The 22,686-nt window shown below is 35.9% G+C and overlaps 3 protein-coding genes across 4 annotated transcripts; 1 reads left to right on the forward strand and 2 right to left on the reverse strand.

The window, feature by feature from the left end:
* Window positions 1–378: 378 nt before the first annotated feature.
* LOC120004055 (pentatricopeptide repeat-containing protein At3g61520, mitochondrial-like) lies at window positions 379–3,046 on the reverse strand. The gene has a single exon (XM_038853276.1). It carries the CDS (start codon window positions 3,005–3,007, stop codon window positions 704–706), a length of 2,304 nt encoding a protein of 767 aa, XP_038709204.1. The 5' UTR covers window positions 3,008–3,046; the 3' UTR covers window positions 379–703.
* Window positions 3,047–3,880: 834 nt separating this feature from the next.
* LOC120003216 (3-methyl-2-oxobutanoate hydroxymethyltransferase 1, mitochondrial-like) lies at window positions 3,881–6,801 on the reverse strand. Its single transcript, XM_038852095.1, has 5 exons — window positions 6,264–6,801; window positions 5,949–6,155; window positions 5,724–5,870; window positions 4,467–4,520; window positions 3,881–4,382 (listed from the first exon to the last, which is right to left on the reverse strand). The coding sequence occupies exons 1-5, from the start codon at window positions 6,678–6,680 to the stop codon at window positions 4,125–4,127; spliced, it is 1,083 nt and encodes a 360-aa protein (XP_038708023.1). The 5' UTR covers window positions 6,681–6,801; the 3' UTR covers window positions 3,881–4,124.
* Window positions 6,802–7,319: 518 nt separating this feature from the next.
* Window positions 7,320–8,778, forward strand: LOC120003212. 2 transcript variants are annotated; one of them, XR_005469311.1, is made up of 4 exons: window positions 7,320–7,810; window positions 8,073–8,303; window positions 8,387–8,455; window positions 8,561–8,778. XR_005469311.1 is itself a non-coding variant. In XM_038852090.1 (3 exons), the coding sequence occupies exons 1-3, from the start codon at window positions 8,036–8,038 to the stop codon at window positions 8,641–8,643; spliced, it is 420 nt and encodes a 139-aa protein (XP_038708018.1). In that variant the 5' UTR covers window positions 7,848–8,035; the 3' UTR covers window positions 8,644–8,778. The 2 variants fall into 2 exon arrangements, 1 of the variants encoding a protein (XP_038708018.1); XM_038852090.1 differs by lacking the exon at window positions 7,320–7,810 and having other exon boundaries at window positions 7,848–8,303.
* Window positions 8,779–22,686: the final 13,908 nt, after the last annotated feature.

Here is a 22,686-nt window from a genome sequence, read left to right on the forward strand (position 1 = left end):
TTGTGAAAAAATATATTACGTTTAGTTTAAAAGACAGAAAAACTATCAAAAAAAAAATGACAACTATATAAATCATGTGACAAATACAAACTATTGGCTATACATGTTTCTTACACTCCAGCATTTTCAAGAAATCCTTCAGACATACCTTGCAAAGTGGAAAATACGGCTCTGAGTTTGTCAAGCTGGATGTACTACTTAGTTTGTCAAGCTGGATGTACTACGCAGGCACTTGTTGGCCAAAGACCAGGACAATTCCATTATCAGGGGACCTGTAATCCATTGCTTCTCGTTCAGCTGAAAGCAGCCATTCAAACTGCTCAGAAATTTTACAAGTACAAAATTTTGGCGTAAGAAAAAACAAAATGGAGCACCAAATAGATAGGGAAATTGTCAAGGCCAATACACATCATTCAACAACAACAAAGGCATCTGTATTATAAAGAATTGATCCCCAAAAGTAGACATCTTATAGAAGAGATAAATCATAAAGTAAAGTAGAAATTATGAAAGAACTTAAATGCCAAAAAGAGAAGCATGGAGAAAAATATTGCAACATCAATATGATTGGATTTTTTCTGCCACATTGACAACTGAAGATAATTAATCAATGCAGGCATCAAAACCATGCTGCAAGTCTGAATCCTACAAGCACAGTTTACCGAAAGACTGTGTATCCTTTCCTCTACTTGCTGAAGATACTTTAGGCAGTAGAAGTTTGAATCTGATACCCTTGCAAAAAGTCTCTCAATTTATCTGTCTCACCAACTAATGACAACCACTCTGTAAGTATTTCCATGGTTATGTAATCGGGACAACACGCCTGCTCAATCATTCTATCCATCAATACAAATGCTTTCTCCAACAAATTGTTCTCCTTAAGACCTTTGAATACAGCATTATATGTGGTGACATTCGGCCTCACTCCTTTACATCTCATCTCATCCATTAAGAAAAGAGCTTGCTCAATATCATTATTCTTACACAGCGAGTCTATAAGGATATTGTATATAACAGTGTTGGTAGGAACCTTTGAAGCAGAACACATTTCTTTGAAAATCTTCATGGCTTCGTCAACTTTTCCATTTAAGCAATACGAATGAATTATAGCCCCGTATGTAACAACAGTAGGTACCAGGCCGCTTTTAGTCATCTTTTTCAAAATTATATGGGCAGTTTTGAAACTACCATTTTTGCTGAAAAAGGAAATCAAAGTGTTATATGTGACAGAGTCGGGCTTCACTCCAAGTTCCTCCATTTCCTTGATCAGCTCATAAGCTTTGTCAATCTTGTTCTGCCTGCAAAATCCTCCAATCAGAGTATTATAGCAAACAACATCAAGGCCATAGCCAGCCTCTTTTGCCCTTGATGCAATGGAGCTGGCATCATCTAACCTTCCTGCTCGGCTCAAACCAGAGATTAGTGTATAGTAAACAATTGCATCTGGAGGGCATCCTTTTGCCAACATTTGATCAAACAATTCTAATGCCTTAGCAGTATTATTGACATTACAAAAGGCATTGATTAACACAGTATAAGTATTAGCATTGCCTTTCAGACCAAAGCTTTGCATCTCATTGACGAAATTAACTGCAGCAGTGACTCTCCCATGTCTGCACATACCATCAACTAGAGTATTGAGAGTGATTACATTTGGGGGAACTCCTTCCTTGTTCATCTTATCAAACAACTCATGTGCCTTGTCAATCTCTCCAGCTTTGGCAAACCCACCAATCAAGCAATTATAAGTAACAGTATTAGGGGCACAACCGGTTTGGCTTCTCATTCTTTCCACCAAACCCAATCCTTCCTCTTGCCTCCCGACTTTACAAAGTCCATCTATCAAAGTATTGTAAATAATCACATCAGGCTGAACTGCAATTGCATCACTCTCTTTCCCTCCATTCATCCTTTCAAACACCTCCAGCGCTTCGTCGACCCTCCTATATTTGCACGAATGATTTATAAGAATCCCAAAAGTAACAACATTGGGCTGAATATCCATTTCCTTCATCTTTTCCATTAACGCATTCATTTTCTTAAATTCACTATGCCTTTCTAGAGCTATCAAAAGTGCATTGCAGGATGCCACTTCTACTGCAGCGCCCATGTTCATCAATTCATTCAAAATATCCCAAGCCCGTGCAGTCTTTCCATTTCTACTCAGCCCAGTAATCAATTTTGTGATCCATACAGAATTAGGGGAAACGCCATATTCACCAAATTTCAATGCTAATTCAACAATCTCCTCCTCCCCCATACTCCCCCATGACCTTTCTCTCCTCAGCAATGAAGAGAAAACAATTTCCACAGTAATCTCATTCGGCTTCCACTCACCTTCCGGTTGGAGCATTTCATCAAGCACATGAAGCGCATCATGGAGCCGCCCCGATTGCAGCAGCAAATCAATCAACAAATTGCGAACGTGGGTGTTTCTAAGAAATGGGTCGAGTTCATTGAACACAGCGAGCGACTCATCCACCATATTGAACCTCCGGAAGTAGCGAATGAGCAACGTGGCAGAATTGATAGTAAGCGGCAGATTACGCTCTTTAGAGATTTTGACAAGCTCGGGTAGCTTGGTCTGAGCATCGGGTTCGCGGCTGGCGAGTTCAAGAACAGCTTGGAAGATGGAAGACAACAGAGCCGTGTCCAATGAAGGGGAACCTTCGTGCAGATAATCAAACAATCTGATGGCGAGAGAGGAGGAGGAGAGGCGGCGAGTGATATGAATGGCAAGTCGAGGAGAAGAAGAATCCAAGGAGATGAGGCAACGGAGATGGTCAGTCTTGCTCCACTCATCTTGCGATGATTGGAGGAGTTGGAGAGCTTCGGTAATTAGTGAATCATCACCATAACCGTAAGGGGATGGAGATTGCGAAGTGGCTGTGGTACAAAGGCCAAGAGAGGAAGAATTGGCCATGGGATTTTTGGGTCTGAGTAGAAGGAAGAGGAATTTTGATTGGCTTGACGCAGAGATGGCTCGAAATCGAATCATGGTGTTCATAGGTTGGAAAACAGATTGAGTAGGAATCTAAATACTAGTTTCTGGTTCATTTCGTATGTTTACGCAGTATCTTTTGAGTATACGACATTTAATATGGGAAGAGTGGGGGTGGTAAAAATTCGATTCTGGATCAGACAACATCGCGTGTTTACGAAATATTTATATGTGCGAATCATAATTGAGATTGAATTTCGAACGTACTTAATTCATCAAATCATGATTGATTTAAATCCAAACAAGTAAACCGGACAATAATCTAATTCAAGTTAGGGTCCAGATAAATAAATTAAACAAAATTTAAGTAATTGGACCCGCATCCAATTTTAAACCAGACAAAATATTTGACTTTGTACCTAGATTTCGGACATATAACTTATGTTTAAACTTGGTTTAATCTAGTTCGAACAAATTTGATCATATGAATCAGAGATCATTTTGCCATCCCTAAGAAAGAGTCGTAAGATAATAAGATTTGTACAAAATTACACACATAAATACGCTCAAAACAACCAATGAACATTGAAGCCCGCCAATCTATTATCTTGCATTTTCCTATATTGTTTTCTAAAACACACTTGAGAAGTGACATTTTATCTGTATCATTATAAGGAATCTATTAGAGAAAATTGATGCAGGTGCTCCTAGATTTTGCTTTAGGTTTCTATGGAAGAAAAAAGCCAAACGCTGTTTTATGCAAGGCTCTATTTTCCCGGCAAGACTCTCCACCTGATTCACCTGCATCTTACATCCTTATGATGACAGTTATAAGAATAAACTATATGGACCGACCGATCACAACTACAAGGATAGTTCCTGCAGGTTGTCAGTCATTTACCTATCCTCTTGACGTGAAATGAAGACAACAATTCAACAGCAGCAAAAATTGGGAGGTCGTTATTCTAGAAAAGAAACAAGCTCAGATGCTCTTCCAGAAGCTATTCTCACTGAATTAAAAGATGCAGCACCGCCCCCGCAACCATCATTTCAACATCTCATAGCCGATCTTGTGCTATTTTGAACCATATATGCTGCCCAAAATTGTTATTACATTGCAAATGTCTTGACTATTCATTCGAAAGTACCAAGCGGAACATGCAGGATCAAGTCTAGTCTATAATTAGTTGTTCGCCTGGCTACCTCCATCAGGTGCCTTTCTAATTTTCTCAGCAGCTGCCGCCGCCGAAGAAGCTGCCTTGTCCAGACCCAACTTCTGTAGCTCGTTAAGGAAACCATTCATATCATCAGCACCGATATTATATGGGCTGTGGGCAGGACCAGGAAATGAACCGTTTGTGACTTCTTCCTTGTACTCCAATAAAGCTTTGTTGATCACCTCCCCTACACGTGCATATTGCTTACAGAACTTGGGGGTAACCTAGAAAAAAGTGGATAAATCCTATGAGTTGGTTGCTTGCTATAATGGTGATAATTTAACAAGAAAAGTTATAGCAAAGTTCACCTTAGCATGATGTGGATGCTGCATCATCCCCAGTAGATCGTGGTAAACAAGTACCTGCATCAAAAATGTGATTTATAGATGAAGCTGGCCTCTGTAATAGGAATCCAGTTAATCCGTTCAATTTATGGATTATAATTACTTAAAATGAATCAATATAAACAATTAAGTTAATCAGAACTTAGAGAAGTATTGTGATGAGAGACATAACACAGAGTTTCTAGTAATCAGAAGTTTTATGTGTTCTGGTGCAAATTCAAAAAATGGCCCTGAAGATCCAGGCATTTCGCTTAACACAGTAGAAATATGTAAATTTTTGTAGGATTAGTATTTACAATCACAACCAAGCAAGCTAAAATTTTATTATTTGAGACGTAATATTCATAGAACCATGTTGGACAAGTTTGCAATTAAGTGAACTTACAATTACTATTACTAGAGGCATAGGAATGTTTGAAACTTTCAATGCTGTCACTTGGACAATAACAATACAGATGAGACTGCAAGCTTTAGCATCATCTATTCTCTACTTGAAGCGAGCTTAACAGATATTCTTGAAGCAAGCAACATCAGAGAGCTTGTAGGCCACAAGGAATCAACAGCAAGAGCATAAGCTTTATCAATTGCAATAAAGTTTCATATGAACTAATCTATGAAGATAATAATGAAAAAAATAAAAATACTGGAAAAACTTTATTTTCGTTATCAGGTTCCTCATCAATAGCCATTAAACAGTCAAGGCAAGTGACAATCAAAAAAATTAAATTGAATGCTTACGTCCGAGAACCAAAACTATATGATTAGCTAACGTATGCAAACACTGCCATATAAAAAGTGGCTCTCATACATAGCCTTTACAGAGAAGTTTCAGCTGCTTCTATCCTTGAAGAGCCAAACTTTCCTCGTTCCATTATCAACTTAAAAGATTCCCATTTTAAAAAAATTCAACTAAGAGATCAACAAACATACAGGGATTCGATTTCATGTCCAGCAATTGGTGTGGCAAATCAAAAATTGTCAAAATTTCCAACAAAAGCCACCAAAATACCCCATTTAATTAAGGTAGTAACCAAAAGAATTGACATTTTGATGCTGCTACAACAATCAGAATCTGAGCCCAATTACTATATTCCTAAATCACAAAACCATACTTTATTTCCCAATGGCAATGGATAAACAAATACTCATGCCAGTATCACAAATGCTTTAACAACCATAAACAAAGCTAAAACCATGAAAGATATGGGTTCTTAAGAAAACCTGCCCACTGCAGAAAGGTCCAGCACCAATCCCAATTGTTGGAATTCGAAGAGCAGAAGTTGCTGCAGCAGCAACAGGAGCAGGTACGCATTCCAGAACAACAGAGAAACAACCTGCTTCCTGCAAAGCCATTGCTGTCTCCACGACCTACACAAAATAAACAGCACTATCATTCTTGCACAACATATACAAAGATATCGACATGCGGTGCGAGAGAAAAATGACCTTGACAGCACTGGCAATGTTCTTTCCTTGAGGCCTGAATCCACCAAGAACGCTTATGGCCTGAGGAGTAAGCCCCACATGACCCATAACCGCAATCCCAGCCTCGACGATGGCTTTGGCCGCCGTGATCCTTGAAGGCGATCCTCCTTCCAATTTGATCGCATCCATTCCTCCTTCCTTCAGAACCCGAACCGCTGTATCAACTGCCTGCTCATAATCCAAACTGCAACAACATCACCAACCATCGAATACCCACTTAAATTACAAGGCTCAATCTCAATAACTTAGCTTTAATTTCACAAAAATCAACATCACCTGATTAGCGCTGGACTCGTACGACCCAAAAGGGAGGTCACCAACGAGAAGAGGTCTAGAGGCGCCACGGGCCACTGCACGGCAGTGAACGAGCATCTCGTCTAGTGAGATAGGGAGAGTCGTGTCATGTCCGTGGACAACCATAGCGGCGGAGTCACCTACAAGGCAGACGTCGATCCCGGCGGTGTCGAGGTGGACGGCGGATGGGTAGTCGTACGTGGTGACGACGGTGATGGGTTCGCCTTTCCTGTACTTCTGCCTCAAGTGAGTGAGAGTGACTCGCTGATTGGGGTTCTGGCGTTTGGGGCCACCGTAGACGGTGTTCTCCGGAACATTGCTCATGCAGCGGGTGAAATGGAAGTAAGAGCGAGGTTTGAAAATGGAGGAGACCCTGCCGAGCATGGCGAACGATGACATTGCGAAGCTTGAGAGAGAATACGATCGACGATATGGGTTTACGAGGTGAATTCAGTCTAAAATGAGGATTTGCTTCTTGGGTGCGGTGCGCCGCGCCGCCACCTGCACAATACAAGATGATTCTAGCAGTCTATCTTTTACGTCGTCGTTTTTGTTATCGATAGGCTGACCATTTGGATAACGAGTGGGCCCCGCATAGCAAGTCTTGAAAAATACAAAGTATCCCACGGGGCCACACTGACCTTAGTTGTTTTCGTTGTTCATTGTTCGTTAGTAAAAAATAAATAGAAAATGGTTGATGAAGTAGTATGTCTCAATAGAAAGAAGAATAAAAAGATGAGAGAAAAAATGAAAGTTGTCTCGCGTGTGAAGGAGGAGGACATGAAAGGACAGAAAAATCACATATCGAGACGATTTTTGTATAATTTATAGGTTTTTGTCAATACAAAGGTAACATTGTCTTTTTATTTATTGAAAGGTCATATTTAAAAGTTTTGAAACTATTCAAACAAAGCAACTAGATCATGAGGATATTGTGCATCTCGAACCCTTGACCTTGAGATCAAGGGTTCGAGATGCGGAGGCACGTTTGTTTGATGACAGTCGGGGCCACATCACCTCACGTTATCAACATATACTAGGGATTCTTTGCATGAAAAAAATACTTCCTCCTTCATCACTTTTGGAAGTTCTTGTTGCTTGATGGCTCAAAATCTTTTTTGCAGTTGAGAAAGAAGAGCAGCCTCTGCCATACCTTTTGTACTTACAAGGTGGGCCGGGATTTGAGTTCCCACGACCAACTGAAGTTGGCGGATGGATACAGAAAAGCATGTGAAGAATTCCGTGTTGTATTGATGGATCAGGCATGGCTTAACTGACATTTCCTTAGCACGAGGATTTATTGAAAATTTACTTCATCTTTTCTTTTCTTTTGCTCCAGCTGATGTATTTTTCTTTCAGCGAGGAAGAGGCTTATCAACTCTACTTTAATGGCATCCTCTGTCTTGTAATTTAAGTTTGCAAAGGATTTGACTAAGTACTTAGCTCATTTTTGAGCTGACAATATAGTGAATGATGCTGAGTTTGTTAGATTCCGACTTATTCCTGATGCTGGGCCTTGGACAGTTTGGGTAAGGCATTGAAATTACTATTGGGGTTTGTTTGGGTATCGTCTTAGTGGAAAGTCATGGTCCATCCGCTCTGTTTGTGCTTTACCCAATTCGTGCCATCATTCTCAGGACTTATCATTCCTTGTTACCCATTTACTCTTGTCGCTGTCCAATTATGCCGTTTTACTTCATAAGTGCCCGTTCTGTAATTTTTGCAGTTCATTTGTACTGCATTTGTAGCTGGATATGAGATTTGACAGTATCTTGTTCTCTTCTTTTGCAGATCAATGGTGGTTTTTGTTCTGTTTCGTATTTGAGTTTCGTGCACAAGGACCAAAACAAGTACTTTGGACTGGAGAAGTTCCTCCAATAGGTAATGGGTGCACCACAGATTCTGTGTATCAAGCAGGTTTTGAGCTTTTTTTTTGCCAAAATGAAAACTACTGCAAGAGATTTCCTCAGGATATTGAAATTGTTCGTGAAATTATACAATATCTAGCAGAATTAGAAGGAGGTGGGGTGAGAATCTAAGCAGGTCATTAATCAATTTGAAACTTTACCTGAATCTGCAGACTCCTAACCTTACTCTTCCTGTAGGTAACTCTTCCATCCGGGGGCATCTTGACTCCAAGAGGACTGCAAGGGTCATGGATTGTACAACTACATGTAAGGGTCATGGATTGTAAATGTTTTCTAGAAACGTGCTGAAATTTCACTAATTTCTGGTTGATGATTTTCTTATTCATTTCATTTCCTCTGCACGAACTACAGGTTTGAGAGCGTCTGGGGATCCTATACTTGTTCCAGGAGCACCAAGAAGGATCAGTCACTACTTCCTTAACGCAGTAAGATAGCTACACCTTCCTTTTCAACCATGAGGCTAGGGGCTATAAATTGCATTCTCATCTTTGACCTTGTAGTATTTACTGTTTGCAGTTTGAGAATTGGAATTCTTTTCGTACAAATCCTCTCCATACCCTTATCCATGAGTATATATACTGTCAGTTACACATTTTTCTCTTATAACGCCAAAAATATTATATTTGGGATTTATGTCATTACAATTTTGTATGATCAGCATTTGTCTATTTTTGAATGAAAAAGTTCTTTGACTAAGATTCTTGAAGCCATATCTAGCAGTGCAAATGAGGCTTTAGTGGATCTAGTTGCCTATTCCTATACATGCATATTCTGAAAGAGAGAATCTTTTTTTCTCATAGTGTCCTAACATTCTTGGGAAACCAAATTTATTTGATGAACTTATTGGATTCTGTTTAGTATAAGTCAAGTCAAGTATTTTTAAGTTGGTTGTGATATTTGGTTTAAAATGGTCCCTCCCGCATAGAAGATATACCGCTTTCAAGCACCTCTTCAGATGTAAGGTTGGACTGTTTTTCCTTTAAGTCAGCCTAGTGGAAATTTAAAACCTGGCAGCTTATCATGGGCACGTGGTAACCAAAGTACATGAGATGGATAATGAGTAAAGTAGGTTCATGCCAGTACCGTGGGGATGTGAATGCCTTGGCTTTGAGTTTTGGGCTGAGGGGCAAGCATAGATCACCTACTTGAGTCTTCGAAGTGAAAGTTTAATGAGAAATGCTTTTGGATCCTAGTGTGTAAGGTGTGAAAATTATTATTAGTGCAGGAGAGGAACTGGTTATTACCTTAATTAAGTATTGTATCCAGTCTTCTGGTTTACTGTGCTCATTTTTAAATATTTTTGATTTTGCAAAGATTGGAATATATTCAAAGAAGGATTTCTAAATTTCTAATGAAAAACGGAAGTTTCATTTAGTGAAATGGGCTGGCTCTATTTGGGCAACCAAGACATTTCTAGGATTTTAGTATCAAAGCATTTGCCCTCTCCATGATTGGTGACTTTTAATGTTCAATAAATGGAAGCCTTTTTTTTTCGGAGATTGCTTATAATGGTTGGATGTCATAGTTAAAAGTTATAACTTATAAAAGAAATGTATTTTGAAAATATTTTGAGAGAATGGGGGCTTTGGTATTCTCTTATTTACTTTGTGGTGGGGAATGGTTTTAATTGTCGTAAGGCGTGTTTGGAGTTTGAACATTTTGCATGCATGGATGTTCAACTATGGGGAAAAAGATTGAAGTGGTCATAAGGCCTCTTTTCAATTTGTACATGTTACATAGTTTGGAGAGAGATTAGAAAGGAATATATGAATGTTCTGCAATGGTTAGAGATTGAGCTTTGTAGTTTAGTTGCAGAACTTTTTTCCGGATGTGATCAAGTTGATATCTTGTTTTGCTTGGTGCGTTGTTTTCAATATAGTTTCTTTTAACATTTTCATTTAAAAAAGACGTATACATATGCTTTGTATGATGTGTATTCTTAGAAACTATAACCTTTTGTAATCTGAACATATTTCAATTCTAGTATGTGTTAGTGAGCTAATATTGATGATAAAGAAGATTTGTTATATCGTAGGACCTCAATCTACATTTGTCTTAGGGGCCGTCCTTAGCATGGACATGCTATCTTTATTCTATGCCACAGTGTAACCATAAATTTTACCCTTTCTATGATTATTCTCTGAACAATGTGGATGAGGACCGTCTGGGTAGAGTAATCAAATTTTTGGTCACTTAATCAAATAAGGTAACCGAGGTCTGTGGAATGTCACTGAAACTTGACTGATGATTATCTTTTGGTAATCCCATTATGCTCTTGCCAAGCATGACAACTGATGGGAAATGCCAGCTTGCTGTTGATAATCAGAAAATGCTTTGGAAGTGAATTTAAATATATAGTGTGTGAATTGACTGACAGATAGCATTCTTTACTATATATTGTGCCTGTGGATTGATGACTTTTGGTGTTGGTGTATCCAATTTGTTAGTGTGCGGTTGGTTCAGTCTATGAACTTCTTAATTTTGCATTTAGGGTGATAGAATTATGCATATATATGGTGTCTCATGTTTGATGCATCTTCCAAAGGATTACTACTCATGACTTGCAACATAAGTAGGCATTTCTTCATAACTGCTTAAGCTAAATTGCAATAATGAGTAATAATTCATCTTTTTGTGCACAAAAGCTCGTTTACCTTCCTCAAGTACTGAGACTAATGCATCAAAGCTTGATTTTTTTCTTAATCATCAATGCTTGACCCATTTGCGACCAGGGAAAAGGGTGACTATCAAATTGGCTATGTACCTGATCCACGCGCGGATCACTGAAGCTGACAAAACAAATGATAGAAAGTAAGTAAAAGCTTTATAATGTACTTTTAAGGACGCAATTATGTGATGAAAAATTTGCAGAGGACACAAAATTGCGTCCTCATCCTAGAAAGATATCGTCAAATTTATGGTTGAATCATGGTTGCTCGGCTAATTTCTTTAATTTGCATAACGAATTGTCGTGAATTGATTTATTTATTTATTTTACTTTCAGTTGCTTATTTTCTCGTTGTTGGTATCATTGGACGATTCTGTCAACTTGTTCTTGATGGTGATTTTGCGACTATTATCTATATAGAATGACAAATACTGGCATTGTCCGGTGATATTGACTTGAATGAAAAGGTATCCATTACTAATATCTTATAACTCTGGAATTAAGTTGGAGCGCTTGTCTGCCCTTGCGTGGGCTTGATAGTTTGCTCCTGCGTAGGCTTGATTTGTGCCTCCTGCGTGGCGCCTGTTGACACCTATACTTTCATAGTGTCGTATATTGTCCGGTGATATTGACTTGAATGAAAAGGTATCCATTACTAATATCTTATAACTCTGGAATTAAGTTGGAGCGCTTGTTTGATTGTAGTATTTACCAAAAAAACACATACTGAACACAGAAAGGTGAGAGATTGTTCTGTTAGTTCTCCAATTACACAAATATTGTTCAGTAAATTATCAATCGATAGCAAGAAATGCAGCATGAGACCATTGTGGTTTGCAGAACAAAAATGACTATATCCCCTCCATCCCCTATTAATTTGAATTTTCAAGAAGAAATGGTGCTTCACATGACATCAAAATCTAGTGTGTCCAAATAATTTGCTGAACAAAAATCAAGCATGCAGAAGCAGCATTTCTTAATTATGGGTACGAAACTTCATGTACCCTTGTGCATTTTTAATGTTGACATTGTATAAATGGATGGACCACATAAACTGTTAATAATGTATACATAAATAATTCATAATAATTAAGCTTATGCATATAATATAATTCACCTCCCAATCATGGTTTTTTTTTTTATAAAACTAAGAACAACACCATATAAACTATCATTTGAACATACGAATTCGGCCTAAATGCGGGTCAGGCCTACACACACAGAAGTTTCTCACCTAACGACAAGGTAAGTTCGATCAAAACTCAGCATGTGGCCACAAAAGTATTGATCACAGTGGAAATTAAACTCAGCCAATCATTGTTTATCTTTTTTTTTAGGTAGGCAAACGGGAGTGAGAACTCGAACTTAGATATCATGCACTCAATTCGAATATATATCTTAATCACCTCGGTTAAGAGGTTGTTGGCTAATCATTGTTTATCTCCAACCCTCCAAATCGTTTCCATCACTATCATAATTTTTATGCCAAAACTTTAATTGCTTTCCCATGTGTTATTTAGTCATTTAACCAAATACATAGAGGGCTAATAAATTTATACAATCCTCATTGGAACAATATTGATTGAGAATTTTGAAAAAAATTAAATACATAGTTCATAATTTCTGTAATTCATAAATCATACTCATTATCTTTCGAGTATTACGTACATTTTGTTTAGTTTGATGAAACTTTGAACACTGAATTCTTGATCAATCATATTTTTATCAATAGAGCATTGTTGAGACGAGTGAAATGCTGAAACTAATTAATTAACAACATTTACTTGATTACAACTTTTAAAAACAAAAAAGAAACTAGAGTTTTGAAATTTTCATTTCCACACAAGACTTGCTAATCTCCTAGTATAACTATGCCCCTTATAATACTCAACAGAAAGACGATTGTGAGTTTCATTTAAACTTCCAAACCCAACCATCCTCTATTTATTTGTCTTTCCCTTAAATAAGAACAGATAACCACACTTTTTGATACCGATAGACAAACATTCTTTGAGTCACCATTAATAGTGGGTCTATAGGTATCAAACCATTCACAAGCAAGCAATACTGGCAATCCTCACCATTTCCACCGCAATCAAAGGCTCTGATTGTAAGGACATGTCCACTTCGTATAGCAACCCCTTGAGCCTAGGAAATCAAATGATCTTTACTTTGTATATTTGACAGAGAGAAACAAAATTAATGTATAAAAATAAATGACTAAAGTAAATATGATGAAATCATACTCACGTCATATATGATAAATTTACTTGTTTTATAAGCCTTTATTAATTTTATCGTAATCTTTTTTATGGCCTCCTACAAAGAAACATGAACGAGTGATTGTTAATTGTATTATAGTAAATCAATAAATACCAACCCTTTTTTTAACAAGAAATGCCAGATCAAGTCAGTTTTTTTCTCTATAAACGAAATCTTATGTCATTTTTTTGTACAAAAAATGGCTTGGTATGTCGTTTCTTGTTCCAAAAAATGATAAGCTCTGCTGTCTATCAGACAAAAAAACTAAACAAACCCTAAAAAACTTACCTCTTCACTATGACTATTATTTTCATTGTCGACAATGTTGTTTTCGAGATGTTGTAGCTTATATTTATTTGTATAATTCTTCTGTAACTCATATCTTCCATCTTATACGATTTTTCAATGAAATCGGTATCACTTTACAAAGTTTCTTTGCATACCTTTTTTTTTGAGAATTCTGGTGTAAACTTAGTACTTTTTAATTCAATATAAAAATATATATTTTTTTTAGTTAAGGGTTAATATGTCATTCTAAAAAAAGATATTTATGTGAAATAAAAAAAATTAAAAATGGTGTAAATTTAGTATTTTAGTGGTGTACAAATAAAATTCAAATTTCTCTTTATTAAAGTAGTCAATTCCATCAATTATGATTCACCACCAACCATATATCCAAACTTATATAGAAATGAATTATTATTAATAGTAATTTTACTAATAGGAAACGTTTTTTTATCTATTTGGAGTGCAAGATGGATATCCAATTTCTGATTTGCCCATTTAGCTAATTATGATTCACCACCAACCATATATCCAAACTTATATAGAAAAGAATTATTATTAATAGTAATTTTACTAATAGGAAACGTTTTTTTATCTATTTGGAGTGCAAGATGGATCTCCAATTTCTGATTTGCCCATTTAGCTGAGAAAGTCAATTTGAGAAAAAGAAAGAAAAGGGGAAATGAGAATTTACTCATTAAAAATTGGGAATGTGTTTTAATAGCTCCAAGAGACATTCCCGGCTCTATAAATACAATAGACGGATACAACCAATAAATCATACACATCTGCAGATGGCTAAGTTTTCTTGCAATCTCGTCTTTGTTCTTCTTCTTGTTCTCTCAGGTCTATTTAGTTAATTTGTCCTTCTGCTTAACCCTAATTGCGTTTGTCAAGTCTGTTTTGTTCTTCTTCCTGTCGTTGTTATCTCAGGTTTTGTTGTTTCGGCAGTCACTTCGACGGCGAATGCAGCGAAATGCAGACAAGGAATGGAGCCAACGCGCATTTGTAATCTGGCAGAATGCGAGCAGCTGTGCAAAAGGTTATTGAAGCCTGGTAGTGTAACCTGGGAATGCTTTCCTCCCGAGAAAGCTCCATCGGAACGATTTTGTGTCTGCAACTGGGACTGCTGATTTCTTTCTTACCTTCATATCTCCAATTACAGTAATAACGTATGAAGATGTAACAAATCCAAAAGAAAAAAAAATCCTTGTCTAGCACGTAATCTGTTAATTTAAAAGATTCATGATGCAACTACGAGGAAATCTGATTTAGAACCTTCAAATTAGGGGGCAAATCTCAATATAGATTAATATAGTATGTAATGCAAAATTAAATTTAGGGTTTGTTTGGTTCGCAGAATCCATCATTCGAGAAATATGAATTTTTTTCCTTTTGTCAATTATTCATATATTTGGTTGGTGTTATCCTTAAAATCTATAATTATAAGGAAAGCTCGATATGATTACTCTCAAATGAGGAATTCTTTTTTTTCCCAAAACGAGAAGGAAAACGAGAAGAATCCTCCTTAAGTATTGGGAAGCCTCAATTATTTTTAATTAATACCTATAATGCCCTTTTGAAAAAATATAATTTCGTCAACATCCCACAATTATAATCCACAAATTTATTTTTTATTTTTACTGTTTTTAATTTGGATATTCAAATTAATGTATTACTTTTAAACTTAAGTTTGTTATAGGATGTGAAATAATTATTTAATATATTATTTTAAATTATATATAATAATAAGGATATTTCTGTAATCTAAATAATTTTCTTTTAATTTTAACTCTAGGCAAATGTGGCCAAAGAAACCAATGATACCAGTAAAGTAGTATAACGATATGATGTTTGACAAGGAATGATATTGTCAGAAAAATAGCTTTCCTCACATCCTATTTCCATTTCTATCTCCAAATCCATGCACCAAACGATCTCTTAAAAAAGATCTACTAAGAGGTCCCTCACTAAAACATTATATACCATTAGGTTCACTTGCATTTTGAATACTCCAATACGTCCCTCAAATTTACTTAGACGAAAAAGTCCTTATATAAATATAATCCTAAAACACTTTTAAACCATCTTCTACTCAAGTCCCTCTCCTCCCTCTCTCTAAAATTAACGCCTCTCTCACTCTACCCCACGCCTCTCTCTCTCTTCTTCTCTAAGATTCGACTCTCTCATCATCAATCTTTCTTTTAATTCGAATCACGAATACTCTTCTTATGTTTTTTCTGTTTCCTTTAAATTTTTTGGTTTATTTTTGGATATAAAATGGGAGTTTCCCACAAGCCTATCAAGACAGGGTCACTTGATCAATCAACCCTGAAAGGACACACTAGTAGGTGTCGTGTTGCAAAAAAAGTGGCAGTCTAACCAGAGAATAAAAATGAGCATTCTTGGCGGAGGTGGGAAAAGAAAAGGGACGTTAGGTTCCAACTTGTGAAAAGGGATGTTGTAGCTTATATTTATTTGTATAATTCTTCTGTAACTCGTATCTTCCATCTTATACGATTTTTCAATGAAATCGGTATCACTTTACAAAGTTTCTTTGCATACCTTTTTTTTTTTGAGAATTTTGGTGTAAACTTAGTACTTTTTAATTCAATATAAAAATATATTTTTTTATTTTTAGTTAAGGGTTAATATGTCATTCTAAAAAAAGATATTTATGTGAAATAAAAAAAATTTAAAAATGGTGTAAATTTAGTATTTTAGTGGTGTACAAATAAAATTCAAATTTCTCTTTATTAAAGTAGTCAATTCCATCAATTATGATTCACCACCAACCATATATCCAAACTTATATAGAAATGAATTATTATTAATAGTAATTTTACTAATAGGAAACGTTTTTTTATCTATTTGGAGTGCAAGATGGATATCCAATTTCTGATTTGCCCATTTAGCTGACAAAGTCAATTTGTGAAAAGGAAAGAAAAGGGGAAATGAGAATTTACTCATTAAAAATTGGGAATGTGTTTTAATGGCTCCAAGAGACATTCCCGACCCTATAAATACAATAGACGGATACAACCAATAAATCATACACATCTGCAGATGGCTAAGTTTTCTTGCAATCTCGTCTTTGTTCTTCTTCTTGTTCTCTCAGGTCTATTCAGTTAATTTGTCCTTCTCCTTAACCCTAATCGCGTTTGTCAAGTCTGTTATGTTCTTGTTGTTCTCAGAGGTTTTTTTGTTGTTGTTTCTGCAGTCACTTTGATGGCGAATGCAGAGAAATGCAGACAAGGAATGGAGCCAACGGGCATTTGTAATCTGGCGGAATGCGAGCAGCTGTGCAAAAAGTTAATGAAGCCTGGTAGTGTAACCTGGGAATGCTTTCCTCCCGAGAAAGCTCCATCGGAACGATTTTGTGTCTGCAACTGGGACTGCTGATTTCTTTCTTACCTTCACATCTCCAATTACAGTAATAATGTATGAAGATGTAGCAAATCCTTGTCTAGCACGTAATCTGTTTAAAAGATTCATGACGCAAGTACGCGGAAATCTGATTTAGAACCTTCAAATTAATATAGATAAATATAGTATGTGAACATTAAAATTTTGGGAAGGCAAAATTAAATTTAGGGTTTATTTGGTTCACAGAATCAATCTTTCGAGAAATAAGAGTTTTTTCTTTTGTCAATTATTCATATATTTGATTGGTGTTATCTATAAAATCTATAAGGAAAGCTCGATTACTCTCAAATGAGGAATTCTCTTTTTCTTCCAAAACGAGAAGAGAAGAATCCTCCTTAAGTATTGGGAAGCCTCGATTATTTTTATTTAATACCTATAATGCCCTTTTGAAAAAATATAATTTCATCAACATCCCACAATTATAATCCACAAATTTTTCTTTTATTTTTTTATTTTTACAGTTTTTAATTTGGATATTCAAATTAATGTATTACTTTTAAACTTAAGTTTGTTATGTGATGTCATCTCTCATCATTCGTCACATATCCTCATGTCATCAAAGCACTATGACCTTATTATGTCTCATCAGGGTCACGTAAAACTTCTCACATGCACCCATCTGTGTCCCTCACCATCCTCTTAGAGTTGGGCAGTGCTTCTATATGTGCTAACTCAAACCCCTTCAACAATATTATGCACCAACTTATCCATCTATGTCCCCTAGCCATCCATTCGAACGTAGGCAGTGTTTCATGTCTAGTATCACACACCAATACGTTCAAACTGCATCACGTTCATGTCCCTTGCCCATCCACTCGGAGGCAGACAGTGTTTCATATTTTATTCAACCATTCGTGTCCCCCTATTCATCTACTTGGAGATAAGCAGTACATCACGCATAGCATCACATGTCATGCATCCCATTACCTGTAGTGTGTCTTTTGTGTCCTCCGTCCATCCATTCGGAGGGGTAATGTCTCACAATTCATGCATCTACTCGTACACCTCTTTCATCCCCTACATCTCGCATCATTATGCATCTATTCATCTCATATGCATAGATCTTCTTACTCCGTACACATCACACATTCCCCCGATAGCAAGGCCCAATGCCATCACTTGGTAGTTCGTATGCATTCTTCCATAGACTCACATAGGACTCTGAGTGGCACATTTGGTTCGATTGACCACCAACCTCTTTTTTTTCTGTATATTTAAATTATAAATATTTATGTATATGCTTTCTCTTATTGTGGCAGGATTCGGAACTCTCTCTTGGATGGTGTCGCAACAGGGGTCACGACGCGGACCGGCGTTGGAGGATGAAAAATGTTTAGAGTCGCCACCAATTGATTTAAGGTGCAATTGGACACCGTAAAGACCTGCGAACCAAAGAAAAGAGTACGGGGATCGATTGAGTGTGGGGAAGGTGTTAGGCACCCCACAACTCCCGTTTGAAAACGGTTACCCTAATTAATTTCATGGCTATCTTACGGATACTTGCTCTTTCCAAGATATAATTGTTAAAGTTTGAATTATTACTTTCAACACACTTATCAACTTATGATAGTGTTTATTTGGAGACACACTACCAACTTTTGGTAGATTTAATTTAAAACACCAACTTATGGTGTTAATGATAAAATGTCCTATCAACTTTTGGTAGGTTTAATTTTAAACACCAACTTATGGTGTTAATGATAAAATGTCCTACCAATCTTTTGGTAGGTTTAATTTTAAACACCAACTTATGGTGTTAATGATAAAATGTCCTATCAACTTTTGGTAGGTTTAATTTTAAATACCAACTTATGGTATATTTAATAAAATGCCCTACCAACTTTTGGTAGGTTTAATTTTAAATACCAACTTATGGCATAAATGATAAAATGACCTACCAACTTTTGGTAGGTTTAATTTTAAATACCAACTTATGGTATAAATGATTATTTGGAAAAGTGTCATCTATCAATTTAACCTATTATTGCCAACTTATGGCAAATTCATAAATGAAATCAAATAAGGTCCATAATTCAAATAAAGGAAATCAACTTATGATTTCTTTAATTGAAATGACCTATATTCAATTTTAAGCCTATATATTCATAATCCACACTTGTACAAATAATCCAAATAATAAATGTCGAAATTATACAAATCGACATGAATAAGATAAATTACACAATATGGGGGGCCAAATATACACAAATTGCAATAAACCAAACAAAATCTTGAAATTGCTCAAGCCTCCATCAACTCGTCCAAATAATATCCAAGCCCGAGCCTCGTCCAACAAAACAAACATAAAGAGAGGGAAAAATAGAATACTCAAATGTAAATCAAGATTTAAATCGAGTCAAGACCACATTATGAGATTCACACGTATCCAAACCAAGAAAATCAAATCCAAATATGGTCTCTCCCGCTTTTTCCAACAAGAAATAGAAGAAAAAAAATGCAAAGAGAAAGGGCTCAACATATTAGTATCGAAAACACTCCCAAGCATCACATATGTCCAAGGTGAATGCAAGAAACACCATGTCTAATCTTAGTCAACATCCGAGGATGCTAAAAATGAATCAAACATTGAAATCAAGTGTAAATAGAGCAATACTTGAGTGAAAGATATGAGGGGTATGAAGCTTCTACCAAAAAAATCCAAAGAATCGGTTTTCCCCCTCTCTCCTTCTCTCCTTCTCTTCTTCTCTTCTTCCTCTCCCCTCTCTTCCTCTCTTCCTCTCTTCTTTTTTTTGTTTTTCTTCACCAAAAGCCAAACCCTCCCCCTTCTTCTCTCTCACGCCTCCTCTCTTCTTATTCTTTTTCTTTCCCCAATTTGTGCCACCTTTCTCTCTTTGTCTCCTTCTTTTTATTCTTTTTCTTTCCCCAATTTGTGCCACACCTTTCTCTCTTTGTTACCCCACTTTCCTTATTTCTTGGCTTTTTCTTTTTTACTTTTCCATTCTTCTAGCAAAAATCATAAAAAGATGTGACATTTTTTAAAACAATTCTCTTATTTTTAGATATTTTCTAAGATTTGATCTTATTGGGTCAAGATTTGAGTATTTAAGGATCCAAGAAAGGGATTATGAATATCTATGGGCTTATAGGTCAAAGAAATGAGCTTTTGCATTTTTTGTGTTCTTTTTTCTATTTTTTCTTTTTCGGATCGGACGAAATCCGGTTACTACAGATGGTAACTATCCAACTCAGACAAATACTGTGGGGTGCTTGACACCTTCCCCACGTGTAATCAAACTCTCGCGAATCTCCGATGATGCATAAGGATCTTGTCTTAATAGTCAAATGTCTAGTTGCATCTATAAATATCAACTGGTGACGACTTCAAAGGCACTCGGGTGGATTGTAATGACACATCCTAGTGCGCACTTACGCCGGGGTCCTAGTTGCGACAGTGTGATTTGAAGGGTAAGGAGTTATTTTTCTATTAAAAATAGTGATGCTCTCATTGGGGTGAAAGTCTTGTATAGAATAAAAAAATCCTATGAAATTGATCTATTATGGATGAAAATCGAAGATCCTGATGGAAAGTTAAAAAAAACTATGATGGTAACTTCAAAAAAGTGAGATTGTTATTGACAGTATGATTCTAAAAAAATAGTGATATTCAATTAAATTTGGTAAAAATAGTGACATTCAATGGAATTAAACAAAAATAATGAAATTTCACTTGTTTTCAAAACAATGAAATTTCAAATGTCACTATTTTCAAGGTTTAGAGAAATTTTACTATTTAAAAAAAATGTTGAATTTCATTGTTTCTAAAGTTTAGGAATTACTATTTTGAAAACAGCGAAATTTCACAGTTTTCAAAATAGTTAGATTTGGCTTAAAATATCGACAATTTACTATTTTTAAAGTTTGGAAAAATTTCACTGTTTTTTATTTTTTTAAAAATAGTGAAATCTGGGTTAAAATAGTGAAAAGTCACGAGTTTAGAATTATGAGAAATTTGACAGGGTAACTGGATTCAATCTAGTCGTCTAGACTAATGGCTTTGCAACTAACCCCATGCTATTTTGGCTAAATTTCTCTGTTTAGGCCTTCAAATTAGTGTTTTATTGTTTTTTGACATTTTCAATAACATCACAGAGTGAAACGCGATTGGTAAAATTGTCTTTTAATTTTTATGTTAAGCAAGTTTGTACTTAATGAAATTTTAATGTTTAACTTAAAGACTTAATAGTATAATACTTTCAATGAATTCCTTATTGGTTTATAAACTTTTCATGAGGGATTTATTCATAATTAACCTAAATTTAAAAAGCTAGGGTACACTTAAATGTCCTAAATCAACCAGTGACACCGGCTATCAATGTCTTAATCAAGAGCCCCTTTCAATACTAAAAGCAAAGGCATCAGCTCCGCCAACAAGTCGAAGCTGGCACTACCATATTGGACTATGTAGAGAGTGTGTGTGGCTTCCAAATGAAGGCATGGAACCTTGCTATTGAGGGATGTTTATGTATTTGATGATATGAGATGTATGCATGACGTGTGATGATGATAAAGGGGTGAGAAGGAGATATACGAGTGGTGGAGATACCATGAAAGAATGCTACACTCGAACCATTTTACTACCATTCCAATATGGTGGTCATATGGACCATTTTGGCACAATTATAATTTTCTTTTCCAATATATCCTCACTTTATTGTTGAATTGACCATATTATCACTTTAATTTCTAGGGTTCCAGCTCTAGAAACCGAAATCCACCCTCTACCAACAGAAATTGAGCCAAAGACTACCATTAATATTTCAGACAGCATATATGTTATTGAGGAAATTATCTGTCAAACAGAGTCATAATATTTTTAAATTGTTGTGTATTTTCACCATCTCGAGTGCATTTGTGTACATATGTCCCTCTTGTATGAAGAGGCAACCCCTGGGCCGGGCCTTTCATCCTATCAGACCCTTGTATGGAAACACCATATAATCCGGTTGACCTAATTAATATTTAACAAAGTTAGTCTTAAAAAGTAATTAGATCCAAACCTGCCAACCGCCTATAACAAATGGGTCTATTTTATTGGTACATTAAAAAACAATTTATTAGGGTATGTGCCTGTTTGGCAGGGCGTCAGACACAACGTTTCCGCTAAGCGGGACGCTGGCATCTGACGCTCTACCAAACGACACAGCGTTTATAGCGGTTTCGTTGGCATCAAATAAGCTCCACTTATTAGGGTATGTGCCTGTTTGGCAGAACGTCGGACACAACGTTTTCACTAAGCGGGACGCTGGCATCTGACGCTCTACCAAACGATACAGCTTTTGTAGCGGTTTCGCTGGCATCAAATAAGCTCCACATTGGAGTTTATTTGATGTCAAGGCCAGCGGTTGGGCTTTATTTTTTTTAGTTCATTAATGTGGGACCCACATGGACCCCACATTGATGAAGTGTTTTTTTTTATTTTTAGTGTGGATCCCACATGTTTAAATTTAATTTTTTATTTAAAAATAGTGGGACCCACTTGCATTATATTTAAATTATATTTATATTAAATAAATTAAATTCTTAAATTAACTACAAAGTGTTCCATTATTGTATTTAATTCTTAATAAATATTAAAATAAATCAATAACAATAATAAATTATTAATTCATATTATAATACTTAACCTTTTTATTAATTATTCCCACTTGTATCATATTATAAAATTTATTTAATAAAAAATATGCTTAAAATTTATTTAAATAAGAATTATATTTATTAGATTAAATTTAATATAAAATCAAAAATCTAATATTATAATACTTTATTTCAACAATTTTTCCACTACCAACAGCTTTTACTTCACTAAACACCTCAC

Source organism: Tripterygium wilfordii, chromosome 8 (assembly GCF_013401445.1).
Source record: "Tripterygium wilfordii isolate XIE 37 chromosome 8, ASM1340144v1, whole genome shotgun sequence".
Taxonomy (NCBI): Eukaryota; Viridiplantae; Streptophyta; class Magnoliopsida; order Celastrales; family Celastraceae; genus Tripterygium; species Tripterygium wilfordii.

Coding starts and splice junctions, on each gene's coding strand:
- LOC120003216 (XM_038852095.1), bottom strand. CDS start 6,680: ATGTCATCGTTCGCCATGCTCGGCAGGGTCTCCTCCATTTTCAAACCT. Junction 4,521..5,723: donor GACCTTTCTGCAGTGGGCAG/GTTTTCTTAAGA, acceptor TTTTTGATGCAG/GTACTTGTTTACCACGATCT. Junction 4,383..4,466: donor AGCATCCACATCATGCTAAG/GTGAACTTTGCT, acceptor ACTTTTTTCTAG/GTTACCCCCAAGTTCTGTAA.
- LOC120004055 (XM_038853276.1), bottom strand. CDS start 3,007: ATGAACACCATGATTCGATTTCGAGCCATCTCTGCGTCAAGCCAATCA.
- LOC120003212 (XM_038852090.1), top strand. CDS start 8,036: ATGAGATTTGACAGTATCTTGTTCTCTTCTTTTGCAGATCAATGGTGG. Junction 8,304..8,386: donor TCTAGCAGAATTAGAAGGAG/GTGGGGTGAGAA, acceptor CTCTTCCTGTAG/GTAACTCTTCCATCCGGGGG. Junction 8,456..8,560: donor CATGGATTGTACAACTACAT/GTAAGGGTCATG, acceptor CACGAACTACAG/GTTTGAGAGCGTCTGGGGAT.